Source organism: Rhinatrema bivittatum, chromosome 6 (genome assembly GCF_901001135.1).
Source record: "Rhinatrema bivittatum chromosome 6, aRhiBiv1.1, whole genome shotgun sequence".
Taxonomy (NCBI): Eukaryota; Metazoa; Chordata; class Amphibia; order Gymnophiona; family Rhinatrematidae; genus Rhinatrema; species Rhinatrema bivittatum.
The window spans coordinates 370,987,374-371,007,117 of record NC_042620.1 but is presented as its reverse complement, the minus strand read 5'-3'; the positions used below and the strand labels follow the sequence as shown (position 1 = coordinate 371,007,117).

General features: G+C 46.4%; 1 protein-coding gene across 1 annotated transcript in view; it reads right to left on the bottom strand.

The window, feature by feature from the left end:
* LOC115094632 (phosphatidylinositol-binding clathrin assembly protein-like) overlaps window positions 1-19,744 on the bottom strand; it is an 818,237-nt gene that overhangs the window by 361,990 nt on the left and 436,503 nt on the right. The window contains 1 exon segment of the mRNA XM_029607889.1: window positions 17,618-17,741. Coding sequence (XP_029463749.1) covers window positions 17,618-17,741 — 124 coding nt within the window.

The following is a 19,744-nucleotide window of genomic DNA, read 5'->3' as shown; positions in this document are numbered from 1 at the left end:
CCAATGAAGACACATAGCTAGTAAATCAAAGGACAATTAGTTCTTACCTGTTAATTTTCATTCCTGTAGTACCATGGATCAGTCCAGACTGTGGGTTGAGCTTCCTTTCCAGCAGGTGGAGACAGACTAAAATTTGAAGGAAGCCCTATATCAGGACAGAGCCTATCCTCTAACCCTTCAGTATAACGTATGTCAAAGCAGAAAACAAGACGACCAAAGTAGGATCAAGCAAGTAACCATAAAGCTCAAATGGACCAACTGTAGAAAAATGTAAGGAACATGGCCTAACTACCCGCTCTTGCATATTCTTGGCATGAAAACAACCAAGGCTTCCAGTGTTTTTGCTCAGTATTTTTGTACAAAAATGAGATAGACTCTGCAGAACTGCAAGAAAAAAACCAGCTTCGAGAGGACAGAAAAAGACAAAGAGGGAAGGGCGTCTGGACTGATCCGTGGTACTACAGGAACGAAAATTAACAAGTAAGAACTAATTTTCCTTTCCGTACCCGGATCAGTCCAGACTGTGGGATGTACCAAAGCTTCCCTAAAACGGGTGGGATCAAGACAGTCCCACTCGAAGCACTGGTAGCACAAAAGAACCGAAGCAGAGCTTACACATCTAGGCGACAGTGTCGAGCAAAAAGAGAGAAGGACGCCCAAGTATGAACTGTGCAAATCGTCCACGGAGAGAACAAAAGAATGCTCGCCCAAGAAGGAGCTCGAGCACGCAAAGAATGAGTTGGAAGAACCTCGGGGAACCGCCAGGCCATGACAAAGAACAACCGAGAGATCACTTCCTGCAACTAGCGCGCTAGAGTGGACTCAGAAGCCGGCTTACCCCAATTGGACCCACTCCAGGGAACAGGAAGATGGACAGATGCACGAAGCCATTGGGGACCAGGAAATAGAGCAAGAGAACTAAACTAAACTAAAGCCACACGCCTTTCCTCGACCAAAGACCGAGCGTTTTCAATAGCAGGACCATCTATTTGGAATAACATCCCCTCAAGCCTCAGATTGGAACCCTGCCTCTTAACTTTCAGAAAAAAACTCAAGACGTGGCTCTTTCACCAAGCCTTCTCTGATCCTCCAGACAATCACTAGTCGCCTTTATTCTCACCTGGACGAATGGTCTTTTATCCTCTCGAACGATGGACTCTGGCACTTCCAGGTTAAAGCACCTTAAGCTTTAACCCATATTCTCTATTGTATTATGTTACAATTACTTCCTGCCTTTACCTCCTTTCCAGCTATTTAAGCTTCCAAGTTTTTTACTCCTTGTTAAATGTAACTTTGCCTTATTCACCTCTATTGTTAATTACTTTTGTTATTGCTTCAGTTATACCCTTGTTCTATGTAAACCGATCCGATATGGTTATTACTATGAAGGTCGGTATAAAAAAGTGTTAAATAAATAAATAAATAAATATGGAAGCGAGGTAATGAAGACCCATATGGCATCAAGAGAATGGAGACCGTCACCAGACGCAGGAGAAAAGCGGGGAGCTCCGGCGACCGAAGGACAAAGAAATTAGACGAAACTTCACAAAAAAAAGGAAGAACCCGTACGAGGGCTACCCTGAAGTCAGAAAATTGCAAAAAGGAGATCCCACCAGGACAGTGCTTGGATCTGACGAGCAGAGGCGAGAAGACCAGAAGACAATCTTAAGCATAAGGGCCTGCAGGGTGACGCGACGGAGAGGGTCGAACAGAGCTATACAGAGGGGTCCGCACGACCGAGTGAAATGTTTACAACTGACAAGTGGGCGAGAAGGTGGATGTAGATGCCTGATGCCCCTGAAAGTCCAAGTCGCACATGGGTGGCCGCTCAGGGACGACCTGCCACTCAACCCAGGAGAAAGCCGAGGGGGTAGACTGGTACGCGCCAAGAACGAAGGAAGGATCCTCATAGAGACTGCCTCAGAGAAGAAAAGACTAAGGAGATTGGTGCGGAGTACGCCGAAAAACCCAACTTCGCAGAAACAAACCCAAGCACGTGCCAGATGCGCACGTACGCCAGGGAGTCGACCGTTTCTGGGCCCGAAGGAAGGCAAAGACGGCCTACTCCGAAAAACCCTCACACCGGAGACATCGCCGTTCATAAAGGCAGGGCGCTAGACAAGCGTGAACGGCCTGGTCGAAAAAAATACAGGGCCCTGACTAAGGAGCCGAGGAAGATGGCGTGGCCGCAGGGGTCCGACCTTCACTAGGTTGAGAAAAACTGTGAGCCAAGGCCTGAAACAGCCCCTCGGGCGCTACTAGAACCATGGGACACCGGGTGGAGAACTATCCATCTAAGAACTGTCCCAACCAGAGACCACGGGGGGGGGGGGGGGGGGGGGGGGGGGAGTAGAAAGACGTTTCGCCGGCCGAGGGAGAGCCAAGGCAACTATGCCCGCCAAGCCATGGTCCCTCCAGCGGAAGAACCAATCTACCATGGTATTGAGAAGAGTCGCCATGAGGCCCAGGTGGGAGGGGACCACCTGTCGATGAAAAAAACCATGGTTGAGCCAAGAGTTCCCACTCCCCGGGATCTAGCGACTGATGACGGAGAAAGCAACCTGAACATTCACCTAACCCGTGGAGTGGGAGGCCGTTGGGCACTGTAGGTGTCGCTTAACCCAGGCGAAGAGAAGGCTGGTGTCCAGTGCCACCCACGGACTGCGAGCACCACCTGGGCGATGGAAGCAAGCCACGGTGGTAGAGTTGTCGGGCAAGACCCATAGCGCCTTGCCGCGTATGAGAGGAAGAAACTCCAGAAGAGCTAGGAACATCGCCCAAGACTCCGTAATGTGCCAACGAGACAGACGCTGGTCAGGTCCCCTGGGCATACTAGGCGAGGCCGACCACTCCTCAGCCAGAAAGACTAGCATCCATGGGCACTATCGTCCACTGAGGAACTTGGAGAGGTAGGCCCGGTAGCAAAAGAAAAAGAAGGGGGAATCCACCCCTGCGAGACGGCGACGGTAGAGCCCAAGAATGGGAGAACTGTGTGAGACTGTTCTGCCAGTGGCTGCCAACAGGACAGCAAAGTTATCTAGAACAGTCGTATTGGAGCAAGGGCCCAAGGGACAAGGGCGAGGGTAGGAGCCGAGGAGCCCGAGATCCGCAGGCAGACACAAGCCATCAAAGAAGGGAGCAAGGGCAGACTGAGACCGGCCGAACAACTTGAGGGCCCGCACACACGGCAAGAAGACCTTGCCTCCCAGGTGTCAAAGCGGATTCTCAGGTACTCTAACTCCGGGAAGGGCTGAAGATTGCTCTAAGAGAAATACAGTATCCACCCCAGGGACGCAAAGAAAGCTAGCCCGCGATACACCGACCGCCGACAAAGAACCTCCGCCTTGGCCCTGACGCGCCAGACGCCTAGACAAGAGTAGACGAGGAGTCCTGCTTGGCGGAGAACTGCGGCCATCAACACCTAGACATTGGTGAAGATATAAGGTTCCGTCGCGAGATCAAAGGGAAGCGTCCAGAACTCGGAGTCCCGGCGGAAGACGCGAACACGAAGAGACTATGGCAGCCACGATGAAATGGAAAATGGAATATGCCACTGAGAGAAACGAGTGGGCCGAGGAATGCCCCGGGGGGAGGACGGCACGGGTATGCTCACAGGGTGTGCATGCGGAGAAGCGGGAACTGAGAGCCTGGGGACTCTTGTGAAGTCTAAGAGAGAATGAAGAAAATAGGATAGTGGCCTGCGGCAAGTACGTTGGCTGGGACCGGGGCCTCCGTGCCCAGACACAGGAGCTTGGCGGGGGTTAGCCCCACCGTATGTCGCAGGGACCGACCACCAGGGGAAACAGAAAAAAGATCCCGCCAAACACGAGGAAGGTGAAGACGTGCCCGTGTCTGAGAACGTCGAGGACCCCCTGGACCGACCCAGTCCGCGGAGAAGAGGGAGAGGCAACCGCCTCAGAAGGGGACCGAGGAACAAGGTAAAGATACTCCGGAGAATGTGCAGGCATAAGGATTGAGCGCGTGGGCTAACCCTCACGCAAGAGAAGGCACCCACAAGAATGCTGTGACAAAAAAACTGCGATCACGAAAGACAAACCCCCCTGAGGAGACACCATGCCCACGTGGGGTATACCGACTCTGGCCCCGAAAGCATGGACTAGAGGGTATAAAGGACCAGGATGGTTACAGACGGGCCACCGGCAGCTGATGGCCCCTACCGTCCCCTAAGGAATCCAAAGTCTCTCAAGGTCCTAGACAAGGAACAGCTTACCTCTGAATGGCAACGTACCCCACCGGGCGGAGGAGGCCAGAGCGGCCGACCAGTGGCGCAGCTACAGGAGCCGTGTGGTGGACATCTCCGAGGCAATCGCCTCCGGCTAGAGGCGGCGAAGGGTCGAATGTGCAGCCTCTGGCCACAGGAGGACCCGGGCGCAGAGGAATCTTGCTGAGAGACCAGCGCACAGCAGGAACTGCAGCAAATAGTGGAACACATCCCCGGCGCTAAAACATCAGAGTGCACTTCAAAAGAGCCTCGCGAACCGTGGTCAGCAGGCATACCGGGGCCGCTTGAAAACCGGGAAAACCTTCCTGAAACGCGACCGCAGAAGGAGTCCACGGAGTGATTATGGGGTTTTTGGTTTGTTTTTTTAAACAAAGCATGCCACCGAGAGGGGAGCTCGTTCAGGACACGGCCCGACCGGGGAGCCTGCAAAACCGCAGGCGCAACTGTTTGGGCAGGGAAGGAAGGAGAAGGCGCTTGAGAAAACCAGGATCCCGCCAGGACCGGGGCCACATCCGTGGACAAGAGGCGGCACCAGGAAGATTAGCTAATGCACCCGGGTTGGCTATAGGATCCGGGAGTACCGGGAGCCGTCGAGGGAGGGGGCACCCCCGGGACCACCTGCGCCCCAAGGGACCCCGGGGGCTCTGCAGCCGGCTGAACTAGCAATGGCACGGAGCGGGGAAATTTTAGTTTACTGATTATTAATTAATTAAATTTTTTGGATTGATTTGTCCTCGGGGGGGCAAGGGGGGCACCTTCCACCTCCTCCTGCATACTCACTAAAGGGAATTTACGCAGGAGGGGGGAAAAACACAGAAAAAATGACCCCAAAAATCCTGGGTGGGGGAGGGGAAGGGAGAGGCGAGGGGGTGACAAAAACACCTTCCTGGGGGGCTGGGGGGCTCAAATCGGGGGGTAGCTGCAAAAAGAAATCGGCCCCCCCAGCCCCAGGGAGCTCCGAAAATGGAGTCGATAAAAAATCCAAAATGGCCACCGTTCCCGGGCTGCCCAACCCGAGAACGGCCTGGCCAAGCTCTGGGGACGGGATCCCCGGGCTAAATTTGCCTTCCCTGCCGAGGAGGGACCTTCCCCACCCGGCAGGGAGGCATAGAAGGAACCCCCATGGCAAAAACTCGATGGGGGCTGGCAGAAAAGAGGCAGGCTGCCTGCCCGTGGCAAAGATAGAGCCGCTCTGAGGAGAAAAAAAGGCTGCAGAGAGAAAAATGATTGACAGCCTGCAGGGCCGGAGAGAGCAGGAGGGAAACCTGCTGCCTCCTGCCTGTCTGGCTGCCGGTTCAAGGCCTGCTATGACCAGAAAAATTAAAAACTGCTGGTCAACTGCTGCAAATAAGTTAGAGGTAGGTGAGTACCTGCAACTTATTGAAGTTTAAAACTTTTTTTTTTTCCACTGAGCGCAGCAGCGGGTTCAAAAACCCTCTAGACAGCCAGAGGGGGGAACGAGACCCCGAGAGCCTCGGTCCCCACACCTGGAAGCGTACTCGGACTCAGGCTATGCAGCACAAAAGGGGCAAAGCCCCCCTGAGCCCAGCAAGAGCTGGGAGACGGAGCCGTCTCCCACACAGAAAAAAGAAAAATCAGTAAAAAGTAAAACAGTCACTTATTCTTTTTTTTTTTTTTTTTTTTTTACGAGAGAACTAATAGAAGTACTTGCTTGAGCCTAAAAGAGAAGAAAAAGCTGAGTAGCCTACAGCAGAGAACCGAAGGGGAGATGCTACACCTGCTGGAGACAGACGTACTGAAGGGTTAGAGGATAGGCTCTGTCCTGATATAGGGCATCCTTCAAGTTTTAGTCTGTCTCCACCTGCTGGAAAGGAGGCTCAACCCACAGTCTGGACTGATCCGGGTACGTACAGGGAATGAGATGTGGAACGGTCGCCAAGACAAAGGTATTGCTACTTTTAAGATGTTTACTCTTGGTGCAACAGGTCTAGGCACTGGAGGTTCTGATAGTTGTATTTTTAGCTTGTCCCATAAGGGTTCTTATAAAGAAGGGGAGCTGCAATGTTGGGTCAGTGACTAGATTCCGGAAAGGAGATCAGCGCCACTGGTGATTCATCTTCCATTTAAGAACATGTCATACTGGGTCAGACCAAGGGTCCATCAAACCCAGCATCCGTTCTCCAACAGTGGCCAATCCAGGGAATAAGAACCTGGCAAGTACCCAAAAACTAAGTCTATTCCAAGTTACAGTTGCTAGTATCCAATCCTTTTTTAAACACAGCTATACCAACTGCACTAACCACATCCTCTGGCAACAAATTCCAGAGTTTAATTGTGTGTTGAGTGAAAAAGAACTTTCTCCAATTAGTTTTAAATGTGCCACATGCTAACTTCAAGGACTGCCCCCTAGTCTTTCTATTATCTGAAAGAGTAAATAACCGATTCACATGTACCCATTCTAAACCTCTCATGATTTTAAACACCTCTATCATATTCCCCCCTCAGCCGTCTCTTCTCCAAACTGAAAAGTCCTAACCTCTTTAGTCTTTCCACATAGGGGAGCTGTTCCATTCCCCTTATCATTTTGGTAGCCTTTCTCTGTACCTTCTCCATCGCAATTATATCTTTTTTGAGATGCGGCGACCAGAATTGCACACATTATTCAAGGTGCAGTCTCAGCATGGAGCAATACAGAGGCATTATGACATTTTCTGTTTTATTCACCATTCCCTTTCTAATAATTCCCAAAATTGTTGCTTTTTTGACTGCCGCAGCACACTGAACCTATGATTTCAATGTGTTATCCACTATGTTGCCTATATCTCTTTCTTGGGTGCTAGCACCTAATATGGAACCTAACACTGAGTAACTATGCACTTATCCACATTAAATTTCATCTGCCATTTCGATGCCTAATTTTCCAGTCTCACATGGTCTTCCTGCAATTTATCACAATCTGCTTATGATTTAACTACTCTGAACAATTTTGTATCATCTTCAAATTTGATTACCTCAGTCTTCGTATTTCTTTCCAGATCATTTATATATATATATATTGAAAGTAAGGGTCCCAATACAGATCCCTGAGGCACTCCACTGCCCACTCCCTTCCAATGAGAAAATTCTCCATTTAATACTACTCTGTTTCCTTTTAGCCAATTTGTAATCCACGAAAGGACATCGCCACCTAAGCCATGACTTTTTACATTGCTAGTAATAGCAGTGGCTATTTTCTAAGTCAACTTAATAGCAGGTAATGGACTGCTCCTCCAAGAACTTATCCAATCCTTTTTTAAACACAGCTATACTAACTGCACTAACCACATCCTCTGGCAACACATTCCAGAGTTTAATTGTGCGTTGAGTAAAAAAGAGCTTTCTCCGATTAGTTTTAAATGTGCCACATGCTAACTTCATGGAGTGCCCCCTAGTCTTTCTATTATCCGAAAGAGTAAATAACCGATTCACATCTACCCGTTCTAGACCTCTCATGATTTTAAACACCTCTATCATATCCCCCCTCAGCCATCTCCTCTCCAAGCTGAAAAGTCCTAACCACTTTAGTCATTCCTCATAGGGGAGCTGTTCCATTCCCCTTATCATTTTGGTAGCCCTTTTCTGTACCTTCTCCATCGCAATTATATCTTTTTTGAGATGCGGTGACCAGAATTGTACACAGTATTCAAGGTGAGGCCTCACCATGGAGCGATACAGAGGCATTATGACATTTTCCGTTTTATTCACCATTCCCTTTCTAATAATTCCCAACATTCTGTTTGCTTTTTTGACTGCCGCAGCATACTGAACAGATGATTTCAATGTGTTATCCACTATGATGCCTAGATCTCTTTCTGGGGTTGTAGCACCTAATATGGAACCCAACATTGTGTAATTATAGCATGGGTTATTTTTCCCTATATGCATCACCTTGCACTTATCCACATTAAATTTCATCTGCCATTTTGATGCCCAGTTTTCCAGTCTTACAAGGTCTTCCTGCAATTTATCACAATCTGCTTGTGATTTAACTACTCTGAACAATTTTGTATCATCTGCAAATTTGATTATCTCACTCGTCGTATTTCTTTCCAGATCATTTATAAATATATTGAACAGTAAGGGTCCCAATACAGATCCCTGAGGCACTCCACTGTCCACTCCCTTCCACTGAGAAAATTGTCCATTTAATCCTACTCTCTGTTTCCTGTCTTTTAGCCAGTTTGCAATCCACGAAAGGACATCGCCACCTATCCCATGACTTTTTACTTTTCCTAGAAGCCTCTCATGAGGAACTTTGTCAAACGCCTTCTGAAAATCCAAGTATACTACATTTACCGGTTCACCTTGATCCACATGTTTATTAACTCCTTCAAAAAAGTGAAGCAGATTTGTGAGGCAAGACTTGCCTTGGGTAAAGCCATGCTGACTTTGTTCCATTAAACCATGTCTTTCTATATGTTCTGTGATTTTGATGTTTAGAACACTTTCCACTATTTTTCCTGGCACTGAAGTCAGGTTAACCGGTCTGTAGTTTCCCGGATCACCCCTAGAGCCCTTTTTAAATATTGGGGTTACATTTGCTATCCTCCAGTCTTCAGGTACAATGGATGATTTTAATGATAGGTTACAAATTTTTACTAATAGGTCTGAAATTTCATTTTTTAGTTCCTTCAGAACTCTGGGGTGTATACCATCCAGTCCAGGTGATTTACTACTCTTCAGTTTGTCAATCAGGTCTACCATATCTTCTGGGTTCACCGTGATTTGATTCAGTCCATCTGAATTATTACCCATGAAAACCTTCTCTGATACGGGTATCTCCCCAACATCCTCTTCAGTAAACACCGAAACAAAGAAATCATTTCATCTTTCCGCGATGGCCTTATCTTCTCTAAGTGCCCCTTTAACCCCTTGATCATCTAACGGTCCAACTGACTCCCTCACAGGCTTTCAGATATATTTAATCAAGTTTTTACTGTGAGCTTTTGCCTCTATGGCCAACATCTTTTCAAATTCTCTCTTAGCCGGTCTTATCAATGTCTTACATTTAACTTGCCAATGCTTATGCATTATCCTATTTTCTTCTTTTGGATCCTTCTTCCAATTTTTGAATTTATTTTATTTTTTATTTAAAAACTTTTCTATACCGTCGCTAAGTTAAATACCATCGCAACGGTTTACATGAAGGCACATATTTAATGTAGGTAAAAGTGTACTATAGTACATTCTAACAGGTGCCGTCAAAATTTCGGTTACAATATATCATTAGACATAGTCATTTAGCGAAGTAGTTCATGACCAATTGTACCAAGGTACTTACACCGGCAGTTTTATTTGCCCTTTCCATGTGACAGGCTATCTGTGCCATTTGCCGGCCTCTGTCTATTGCTCCTGCCATGTGACAGAGTCAGCCAATGGCACTGATAGCCTATTACATGGAGAGGGCAAAGGGCCATTGGCGCCATTTTGATTACTGGCAGCCGACGGCTCGAGAGCGGGAGATCACTCCCGGGACCCCTGCTGGACCACCAGGCAATTTCTGCAAGTTTTGGGGGAGTCGGGAGGGGGGTGCAATGAAAAATTTGAAGGGTTGGGATGGGTTTGGGTTTTGTTTGGTTTTTTTTTTTTACACAACCCCTCCCCAGGGTTTCGGGCCCCCCCCCCCCCGATTTTCGGTAAGTCTTGGGGGGGGGGGCGGTCAGGCAAGTCATGGAGTGAAACCACGCGTTCAGTTAAAGCAAAATTGCTTACCTTGTAATAGGTGTTATCCCAGGACAGCAGGATGTAGTCCTCACATATGGGTGATGTCACTAGCGGAGCCCTAGTGCGGGAAAACTTTCTGTCAAAGTTTCTAGAAACTTTTGACTGGCCCAGTAAGGCCACTGAGCATGCCCAGCATGCTATGATATTCTCTGCCACAGGTGTCTCTCTTCAGTCTCATATGTAGCAAAAGCATTAGCAAAAATAAAATAATAAAGGTATGAGGCCCAACTCCGCGGGGTGGCGGGTGGGTTCTATGAGGACTACATCCTGCTGTCCTGGGATAACACCTATTACAGGGTAAGCAATTTTGCTTTGTCCCAGGACAAGCAGGATGCTAGTCCTCGCATATGGGTGATTAGCAAGCTAGAGGCTGAGTCATTTTGTATTGAGATAACAGTGAAGTATTGTTGATGAAATGAGTCAGCCAAAGATTACAGAACATTGGATGTAGAAGGAGTTGGGTTTAAACTGGAAACAAGTTCATAAGACAGATTGTCTGTAGGCTGAATCTTGGCTTCCTTGCTTGTCCAAGCAGTAATGAGCTGCAAATGTGTGAAGAGAACTCCATGTTGCTGCTTTACATATGTCAAGTATTGGCACTGAACGATAATGTGCTACTGAAGTTGACATTGCTCTTACTGAGTGTGCTTTTACTCGCCCTTGGAGAGGAAGGCCTGCTTGTTCATAACAAAATTGTATGCAATCTGCTAGCCAATTTGATTGGGTATGTTTTCCCACAGGTTTACCTGGTTTGTTTGGGTCATAGGAAACAAAGAGTTGATTGGATTTCCTGTGGACTGCAGTGCGGTTTAAGTAGAAAGATAGAGTACGCTTGCAATCCAAGGTATGTAAGGCCCTCTCTCCTTGGTGAGAGTGAGGCCTTGGAAAGAATGTGGGTAAAACTATAGATTGATTTAAGTGGAATTCCGTGACTATCTTGGGGAGGAATTTTGGATGAGTACGGAGAATCACTCTGTCATGCAAGAACTTCGTGTAAGGTTCATATGTGACAAGTGCCTGTAACTCACTAACTTGTCTAGCTGATGTAATGGCTATGAGGAAGATAGTCTTCCATGTAAGAAATTTTATATCACAGGAATCTATGGGCTCAAAAGGAGAGCGCATGAGTCTTGATAGAACCAAATTTAGATCCCATTGTGTGACGGGATGTCTAATTGGTGGTTTGAGGTGAGTTAAACCTCTCATAAATCTGCTGACAAGAGGTTGTGTAGAGATAGGTACATCTGCTACCTGATTATGGTAAGCGGAAATTGCACTTAAATGTACTCTTATAGATGAAGTCTGGAGACCAGATTCTGAAAGATGGTACAAGTAGTCTAATAAAGAATTTGTAGGGCAAGTGAAAGGATTGATGATGTTTTGCTTGCTCCACAAAGTGAACCTTTTCCACTTGGAAGCATAGTTCTTTCGCGTGGAAGGTTTACATGAAGCTATAAGCACTTGAGATATATTGGATGAAAGATTGAGTGGTTGTAAGATTAATCTTTCAACATCCATGCTGTCAGGGACAGGGATTGAAGGTTGGAATGGCACAGTCGGCCCTGATCCTGAGTTATGAGAGTTGGAGCTAGTCCTAGACGAATTGGATCCCTGGCTGAGAGGTCTAGAAGTGTGGGAAACCATATTTGTCGAGGCCAATGTGGGGCTATGAGTATCATGGTCCCCTTGTCCTGTTGTAGCTTCACCAGAGTTTTGATTATGAGCGGTATTGGAGGATACGCGTATACAGGGCCTGAGTTCCAAGGGCGAGCAAATGCGTCCTTGGGTGGCCTGTTGTTCAGGTTGTATAGGAAACAGTAGTTGTCCATTTTGTGATTCAGATGTGATGCAAAGAGATCTACTGTTGGCTGTCCCCAACGTTGAAAAATCTTGGTCACTACTGCAGGATCCAGGGACCATTCGTGTGGTTGGAATTGACGACTGAGTCTGTCCGCCACTACATTGTGAATGCCTGGCAGATAAGTGGCCTTGAGAAACATGGAGTTGTTCAAGGCCCAACCCCATATCTGAGCTGCCTCTTGACAAAGGAGGTATGAGCCTGTTCCTCCTTGCTTGTTGATGTACCACATGGCTACTGCGTTGTCTGTTTGTATCAGAACAGACTTGTTTGTAAGGCAGTCCTTGAAGGCATGTAGAGCATAGCATATAGCTCGAAGTTCCAGGAAATTGATTTGGAATGTTGCTTCGAGCTTTGTCCAAGTTCCTTGTGTTTGGAGAGTGTCTATGTGAGCTCCCCAACCCAAGGTGGATGCATCTGTAGTTAGAGTTATTTGTGGGACTGGTTGTTGAAAGGGTAGGCCCTTGCGCAAATTGTCCGTGTTCATCCACCATAGTAGAGAAGAACGTAGCTGGTGGGTTACTTGAATTTGGGTATGCAGTGGTTGAATGGCTTGGATCCATTGTGATTTTAAAGTCCATTGGGTTATCCTCATGGCTAGTCTTGCCATAGGAGTGACGAACTGTGGAGGCCATGTGGCCTAGTAAGGTTAGAAACTGATGAGCTGTTGCTTGTTTCTTTGAGTGAATCGAGTTTGCCAGTAGGAAAAGTGTTTCTGCTCGATCGTCTGGTAGAAAAGCCTTTGAGAGGATGGTGTTCAATTCTGCTCCGATGAATTGAAGCAGGTGAGATGGAGTAAGATGAGACTTTGGATAATTGATGAGAAATCCCATGGAGTGCAGTAGAGCAATTGTTCGGTTGAGAGACTGTAGTGCTCCTTGTTGAGATTGGCTTCTGATGAGCCAGTCGTCCAGATATGGGAAAACATGTACACCTTCTTTGTGTAAGTGTGCTGTTAATACTGCTAGACATTTGGTGAACACTCTGGGAGCAGATGCCAGTCCGAATGGCAGCACTCTGTATTGGAAATGTGGGCAGGAAGTTGGTGGAAATTCTGGAGGAATTGAGAGAAAATTTAGTTTGTAGCCTCGAGACACTATGGAGAGTACCCATTGGTCTGTTGTTATTTTTGTCCAATTTGAGTGGAATATAAAATTCTTCCTCCCACTGGTATGTCTTGTCTGGGGTTTAGAAGAAGGGCCTGTTCTCTGGGCTGCTGTTCAAAAACCAGTCGCTGGACCAGTCTCTGGAGGAGATTGAGTGCGGGTTGTTCTGGGTTGTCTAGATTGTGAGCGTTGAGTAGGCCTAGAAGGCCTAGTTCTAGCAGGTTGATTGCAGTACCTTCTTGGTCTGTAGTATGGTCGCCTAGGGTCTCTTCGAGGAAGACGCCTAGAGGCCTGAGTTGTTGTGTCTTGTGGTAGTTGGAACAACTGTCTTAGGGTCTCTGTGTGATCCTTAAGTTGTTGGACAGCATCCTGTACTTTTTCCCCGAATAAATTGTCTCCAAGACATGGCAAATCTACAAGCTTTTCTTGTACTTCAGGCCTGAGGTCTGATGCTTTTAACCAAGCCCACCTTCGTGCTGTGATTCCTGCTGCTGCTGTTCTTGAGGCAGTGTCAAAATTGTCATAAGCAGCCCTTACCTCATGCTTTCCTGCTTCCAGACCTTTGGTAACTATGGCCTGTGCTGATTCTTGAAATTGCACTGGTAGAGAATTTGTGAGTTCTTCCATTTGTTTCCAGAGATCCCTCTGATACTGTGTCATGTACAGTTGATAGGCAGAGATTCTGGAAGATAGAAGTGCACTTTGATAAATTTTTCTGCCAAGGGAGTCGAGAAAACGATGGTCCTTCCCTGGAGGAGCTGAGGAGTGTGGACATACACGCTTTGATTTTTTCTGGGCAGATTCCACTACCACAGACTGATGTGGTAGTTGTGTTTTTTGGAAACCTGGTGCTTGTTGCACTAGGTAGGTAGTGTCCACACGTTTGTTTACTGCTGGAACCGTGCATGGGTGCTCCCAAATACGGTGTTGCAGGTCTAAAAGCACATCATGAATGGGAATCGCCAGAACTTGTTTTGGTGGGTCCACGAACTGGAGGACCTCTAGAGTGTGTTGTCTAGAATCTTGTTCTGAGGATAGTTTGAAAGGGATTGTATCCGCCATGTCTTGCACAAAACTAGAAAAAGATAAATCCTCTGGTGGGGATCTTTTTCGTGATTCAGGAGGTAAGGGTTCTGACAAAGTCCTCAGAAGAGGTGTTTGACCCTTGATCATCCCAAGAATCATCATCATCCGGATCTTGATAGGGAGTTCTTGGGGTTGGTTTTGATTTTGAATGAATATCTGATGGTCCAGGTAATGGTTCATCGATATAAAACGATGGAGGGATGTTATCCGTGGTTTTCTGTGGAACGGTGTCGATGACGGTATGATATTTCTGTAGAAGACACGTTGGAAGAGTGCTAACTCCTGAGGGTCAGTGTCCTCTGCCGCTGGTTGTATCAATGAAGTAATAGGTGGCATCGATGCAATCGTGGAAACTGGTCTTCTCGGCGTCGATACTGTCGACGGCAGTATCATCGATGTCAGCGGTATCGATGGAGCAGACGGAATTTGAGCATATATGGAAGTCGATGCTGTAATAATTCTAGGCGTCGATATCGATTCCTGTGCTGTCGGAGTCAAGAGTGACCCCAGCATCGGTGTTACCACCGGCATCGGCAAATTTGCCAGCATCGATGCTGCAAGCATCGGCATCGACAGAGAAGTCGGTCCTGAAAGCTGGTCTTTCAAAGCCTGTGAAACTGCTTGTCGGATTAAATCGGACAATTCCGGCCGCACAACCGATGGAACCAGAGCGGTTGAGGGCGGTGGCGTAGGCTGAGGTACGAGTTCTTGCACAGTACCCTGTGGAGGATCTGGTGCAGGTAGTGGAATCGAGGTAGGCCGAGGCGTTGAGAACTCCGATGTTTCTTGGTGCTTAGGCCGCTTTGCTGTCGAACCTTCCTGGGAAGCAGAGTCTGACAACGAGGGGCTTCGATGCCGGTGTCGATGTTTAGACAGTTTTTTCGGTGGATTTGGTCGACGTAGAGGACGATGAAGGGGACGAGTGATCCCCCGACGGTCCCGGGTGAGGTTTTTTAAGAATTATGCGCTTAGTCGCTCCCGCCGGAGATGACTTCGATAACTGCGACGGGGAAGGTATTAGTTACAGGCTGAATAAATGTTCCATTTTTTTCGAGCCTGGTCTTCCGACTTTTTGGTGTCATCTCTGCACATTGTGGACAGTTACTTACGTCATGTTTGTCACCCAGACATATTACACATTCAGTATGTGGGTCTGTGAGTGACATTTTTCTGGTACAAACAGGGCATTTTTTAAACCCTGTTGACATTTTGTCTTTTTTATTCAATCGACGGCAGTCGATACGACTTGAGGTTAAAATAAATTTCCAGTAATCAGAAAATTTGAGACTGGGTTACTTACCGGCCGGTAAGAAAAAGAACCCGAGAGATTTTTTGAGAGAGAGAATATCAAATAATGACTTTTAAGTCGAATTGAAGGGTTGAGAAATACTCAACGGCTCCGGAACCGCGATGCTGGTAGCAGTGCGGAAAAACGAAGACTGAAGAGAGACACCTGTGGCAGAGAATATCATAGCATGCTGGGCATGCTCAGTGGCCTTACTGGGCCAGTCAAAAGTTTCTAGAAACTTTGACAGAAAGTTTTCCCGCACTAGGGCTCCGCTAGTGACGTCACCCATATGTGAGGACTAGCATCCTGCTTGTCCTGGGATAAAAGCTATTGCTTATTTTTGGAGTAGGTCTTATATTTCAAGCCCTACTCCAAAAATCAAGCTAGGGCTTATTTTCAGGGTAGGGTTTAGTATCGGAGAAACACAGTATGTGTGCCAATGTTGTCAAGGCACCTGCTGGGCTTCCAATGTCTTCGGTGCACTGCTGTGCGCGTTCGATTTGCATCAGAGCGAGGAAGAGCGTCTTGCTCAATCTGGATGTAAGTGGTTCTGGGGTGACTGCGTTTATCTTCCGTCTGCCAGAGACTGAGCATAAGATCCGGACTTTTCTTGTCTTAATCAAAGGATCTTTGTCATTCGGTGGCGCTGAGCTCTAGGAGACATTCTCCCGCATTGCTCACAGAGTGCTTGACCATGATCGGGACCGAGGCATAAACAGCGGTATTTGTGCCCATCTGTCACAGACATATTTCTACATTCACAGAATTTAAACCCCAATTTGGAAATTTTTAACTGATGTTCTTCTCTGTTTTTCTTCTTTTGTGTTTTTTCTTTTCTTTTTTTACTGAGGAGAAAGTAGAGAGAACAGCCGCACACGTTCGTGCAGAGCGCGGAAAAATTAAACTGAGAACACTCGATATGCGCAGGTAGCCACACAGCCGCAGATGAAAAGACTTCGAGCTCAGAGAGAAAGCTCTGCCTTGTGACAACCGGATGACATCACCCAGACAGCATGGCTAAATAAAACCTGCTTATTGTTGGAAAATGGTAAAAACATCTTGTCCCTGGAAAATGCACAATTTTTCAGGTCATGCCAGCCAAAGTCAAACTGTTTAGCCTATGTTAATTTGGTAACTTTTTCAATGCTTATTAAAGCTGGAGTTTGGTACCAAATAGGCATGTATTATGGAAGTTCCCTCAGCACACACCAGTACAGTTCATTCCTGGTCTACATAAAGAATATGGTTTGGATTTTTTATATCACTAACGTTTCTAGCTATATTATCACTATGTAATTCAATGTAAAAATCTAAATCTAAAACAGGAGTTAACATCTATATATAATCCTTAATTATATACAGATGACAATACTATACTTGCACGAACAAAAAACCAAAGACCTATTTTTCCACAAACTTTTGACACATTAACTAGTAGAAATGCATATGCATATTATATATATGCTGATGTAGCGCAGCCCGGCCGCAGGCAGGAGCTGACAAGCTACTATAAGAGCAACAAGAATACCAGAGCCAGACAGCAGGGGGCGCAGGGGAAGAGGAGAAGGACTACGAATCCCAGCTTCCCTGAAACACCACCGGACAGGGGAGGAAAGCCTGAAGGCGAACAGGTGGCAGGCATAGAGGTTAATGAGGCAGACACCGATGAGTCCATGGAGGTGGAGGAAGAGGGCATGCCCCCTTGGTGGAACTGGCCACAAAAACCCAGCTCTTCGGAGTCAAAGGAGGAGGAGATGGAGGTAGGTTCAGGGATAGAGGAGTCCTCCAGTTCATGCATGGATACGGAGTAATCCAGGTGGAGGGGTGAAGTATAATCTTTACTCTAAAGGGGCCTGTGGTGTTGGGGCTTGTAATAGGGCTGAGCAGAGGAGGTAAATGACTGCTCTGAACTAGCACTGCTTGTAAGGGAACCAGAGGGCTGGAGGGGGAGGGGACAAACCCCATGTAATGCATCCAGTTGTTACTTATTAAACTGCTTTGAAGGAACTATCCCTCTCTCTGTGTTGTCTCTGGGGATTGGGGGGACTGCTTACCCCCAACCCTGCCCGAAGGGAACCCAGAAGCCCAGCAAAACCAGGGCCAGCAGAGGCACAGACTCCGGGAGTTACGTGAACACATTGAACTCCAGGGACCAGGGCAACTGGTGGCGACTCAGAACTGGAGACGGAAGAGCAGCGTTCGAGGCCTCACGGACGGTGAGCCATCACAATATATACACACACACACACAACACATATATATAACTCATGCAATACATTCATAAATTTCTAAGATAGAACTTTAAAAAATACCTTAAGTGCTTGCAGTCTAACCTGCTCCTCCTCCAAAGCTTGTTGTTTCTCTTTTTCATCCATTCTGCTAAATGACATTCCTGTGTTTGCAAGTGTGGACACAGCACTGGAAAGAGTACTTGCTCTGTAAAAAAACAATTTCAGTATTAATTTCTTCAAAAGTTAAATATTGCCTTTATAGGAAAAACTCCTCATAACACTCACTTGACTGAACAGCTCAAACAGAATACACCCAGTATACTCAGATTTCCATTTTCACTGCATTAACCTTGTAATGCTGCAGTCTACTTAGTGGAACCAGAAGGCTACAAGTTCTTATTGGAATCGAGATTTAAAAGTAAAGGAGTAGTTCCTTCAGCCGAGTTAGGAGAACTCTTTTTACCTAAGCTTGGTTTTTTATTTTGCATTCATTATCACTCAATTCTATTATACAATTAATGAAAAACCTTTAAAAAAAAGTGTCAGTTTTGCATGGAACTGGGGATGAAAAGCTATTTTGAGCTCATTACCAATCAAAAATTCATAATTTCAATTTACATAAGGCGAACATGGTAAAGGTGTTTAACAGAAATGCTAAGGACATGCCTGTATATCACAGGCAAGAACTCTGTGCAGTACTTTATTTCTGCAGCTGTGGAATAATGACTGATTACAGTGATATACCTCGGTGTTCCACAGATAAGGTGATGGCAAAAGCCAGAAAGATGCTTGGGTTCATAGGGAGAGGAATGGTCTGCATAAAAAAAAGGAGACAATATTGCCCCCATAATAGTACACAGTGAGACCTCACTTGTATATATATACAGTTCTGGAGACTGCATCTTCAAAAGGTTATAAACCAGTAGGGAGTTGGTCCAAAGGAATGCTATTAAAATGATCAGCATCTTCATTCTAAAATAAATAAGGATAGACAAAGACAGAAACATATATACCCTGGAAAAAAGGGGAAATATGATAGAGACCTTTAAATACTTCCACGGTTTCCATGCATGAGAAGTAGAACTTTTTCAATGGAAAGGAAGTTCTAGAACGAGTGGTCATAAGATGACTGTGAAAGGAGGTAGTCTCAGGAATAATCTGAGGAAATATTTATTTACAGAAAGAATAGTGGATGCACAGAACAGCCTCCCTATACAGGTAGAAAAGACAAGGACAGTATCTGAACTCAAGAATTTTATGGGAATCAGAGGATTCTGAGGGTGTGGAAGGGATTGTAAAGTTGAGTAGTTGGTGTGGATAGGCTGTAATGGTCTTTTTCTGTCATCTCATTTCTAGGTACCAAATGGAATGCTAACATGCACCACTCTAATTTTACTTAAATTTTGTATACATTATGAAGAAAAATCTCTGCTTAAAATGAATTTATATTTTATAAAATGTTCAATCAAAAAAGCAAGTGTTGCTTACCTGTAACAGGTGTTCTCACAGGACAGCAGGATGTTAGTCCTCACATATGGGTGACATCACAGGATGAAGCCCTGCACGGAAAACTTATCTGTCAAAGTTTCTACAAAGCTTTGACTGACACTGGCACACTGAGTGCACTGAGCATGCTCAGCCTGCAATTATCTCTGTGAGCCACAGATGTCTCCCTCAGTCTCGTCTTATAGCTAAAAGCGCAAGCGAAACTAAAATAAAAGTAAAAACGTATACAGACCCAACTCTGCGGGGTGGCGGGTAGGTTTCGTGAGGACTAACATCCTGCTGTCCTGTGAGAACACCTGTTACAGGAAAGCAACACTTGCTTTCTCACAGGACAAGCAGGATGGTAGTCCTCACATATGGGTGAGTACCGAGCTGAGGATGCCCGAGAGTGCACCAAATGCACCAAAGACGCGCGAAAGGCGCAATGATGAGGGTGAAATTTGGAACGGACAGCATCCTGAAATCTGTAACAGGTTGGTGGAAGGATGTTGGGTAGTTAAACCAAAAAGAATAAGAGTAGACGAACTGGCCAAACATGGAGCATGCCGGCTAGTCGTATCTAAGCAGTAATGCGCTGCGAAGGTATGGAGAGAGCTCCAGGTTGCAGCCTGATAAATAAGTACAAGCAGCAGCAGCCGAGGGGAAGCTATTGAGGCTGGGACGGATGCAGAGTGTGGTTACACACAGTGTTGTAGTGAAAAA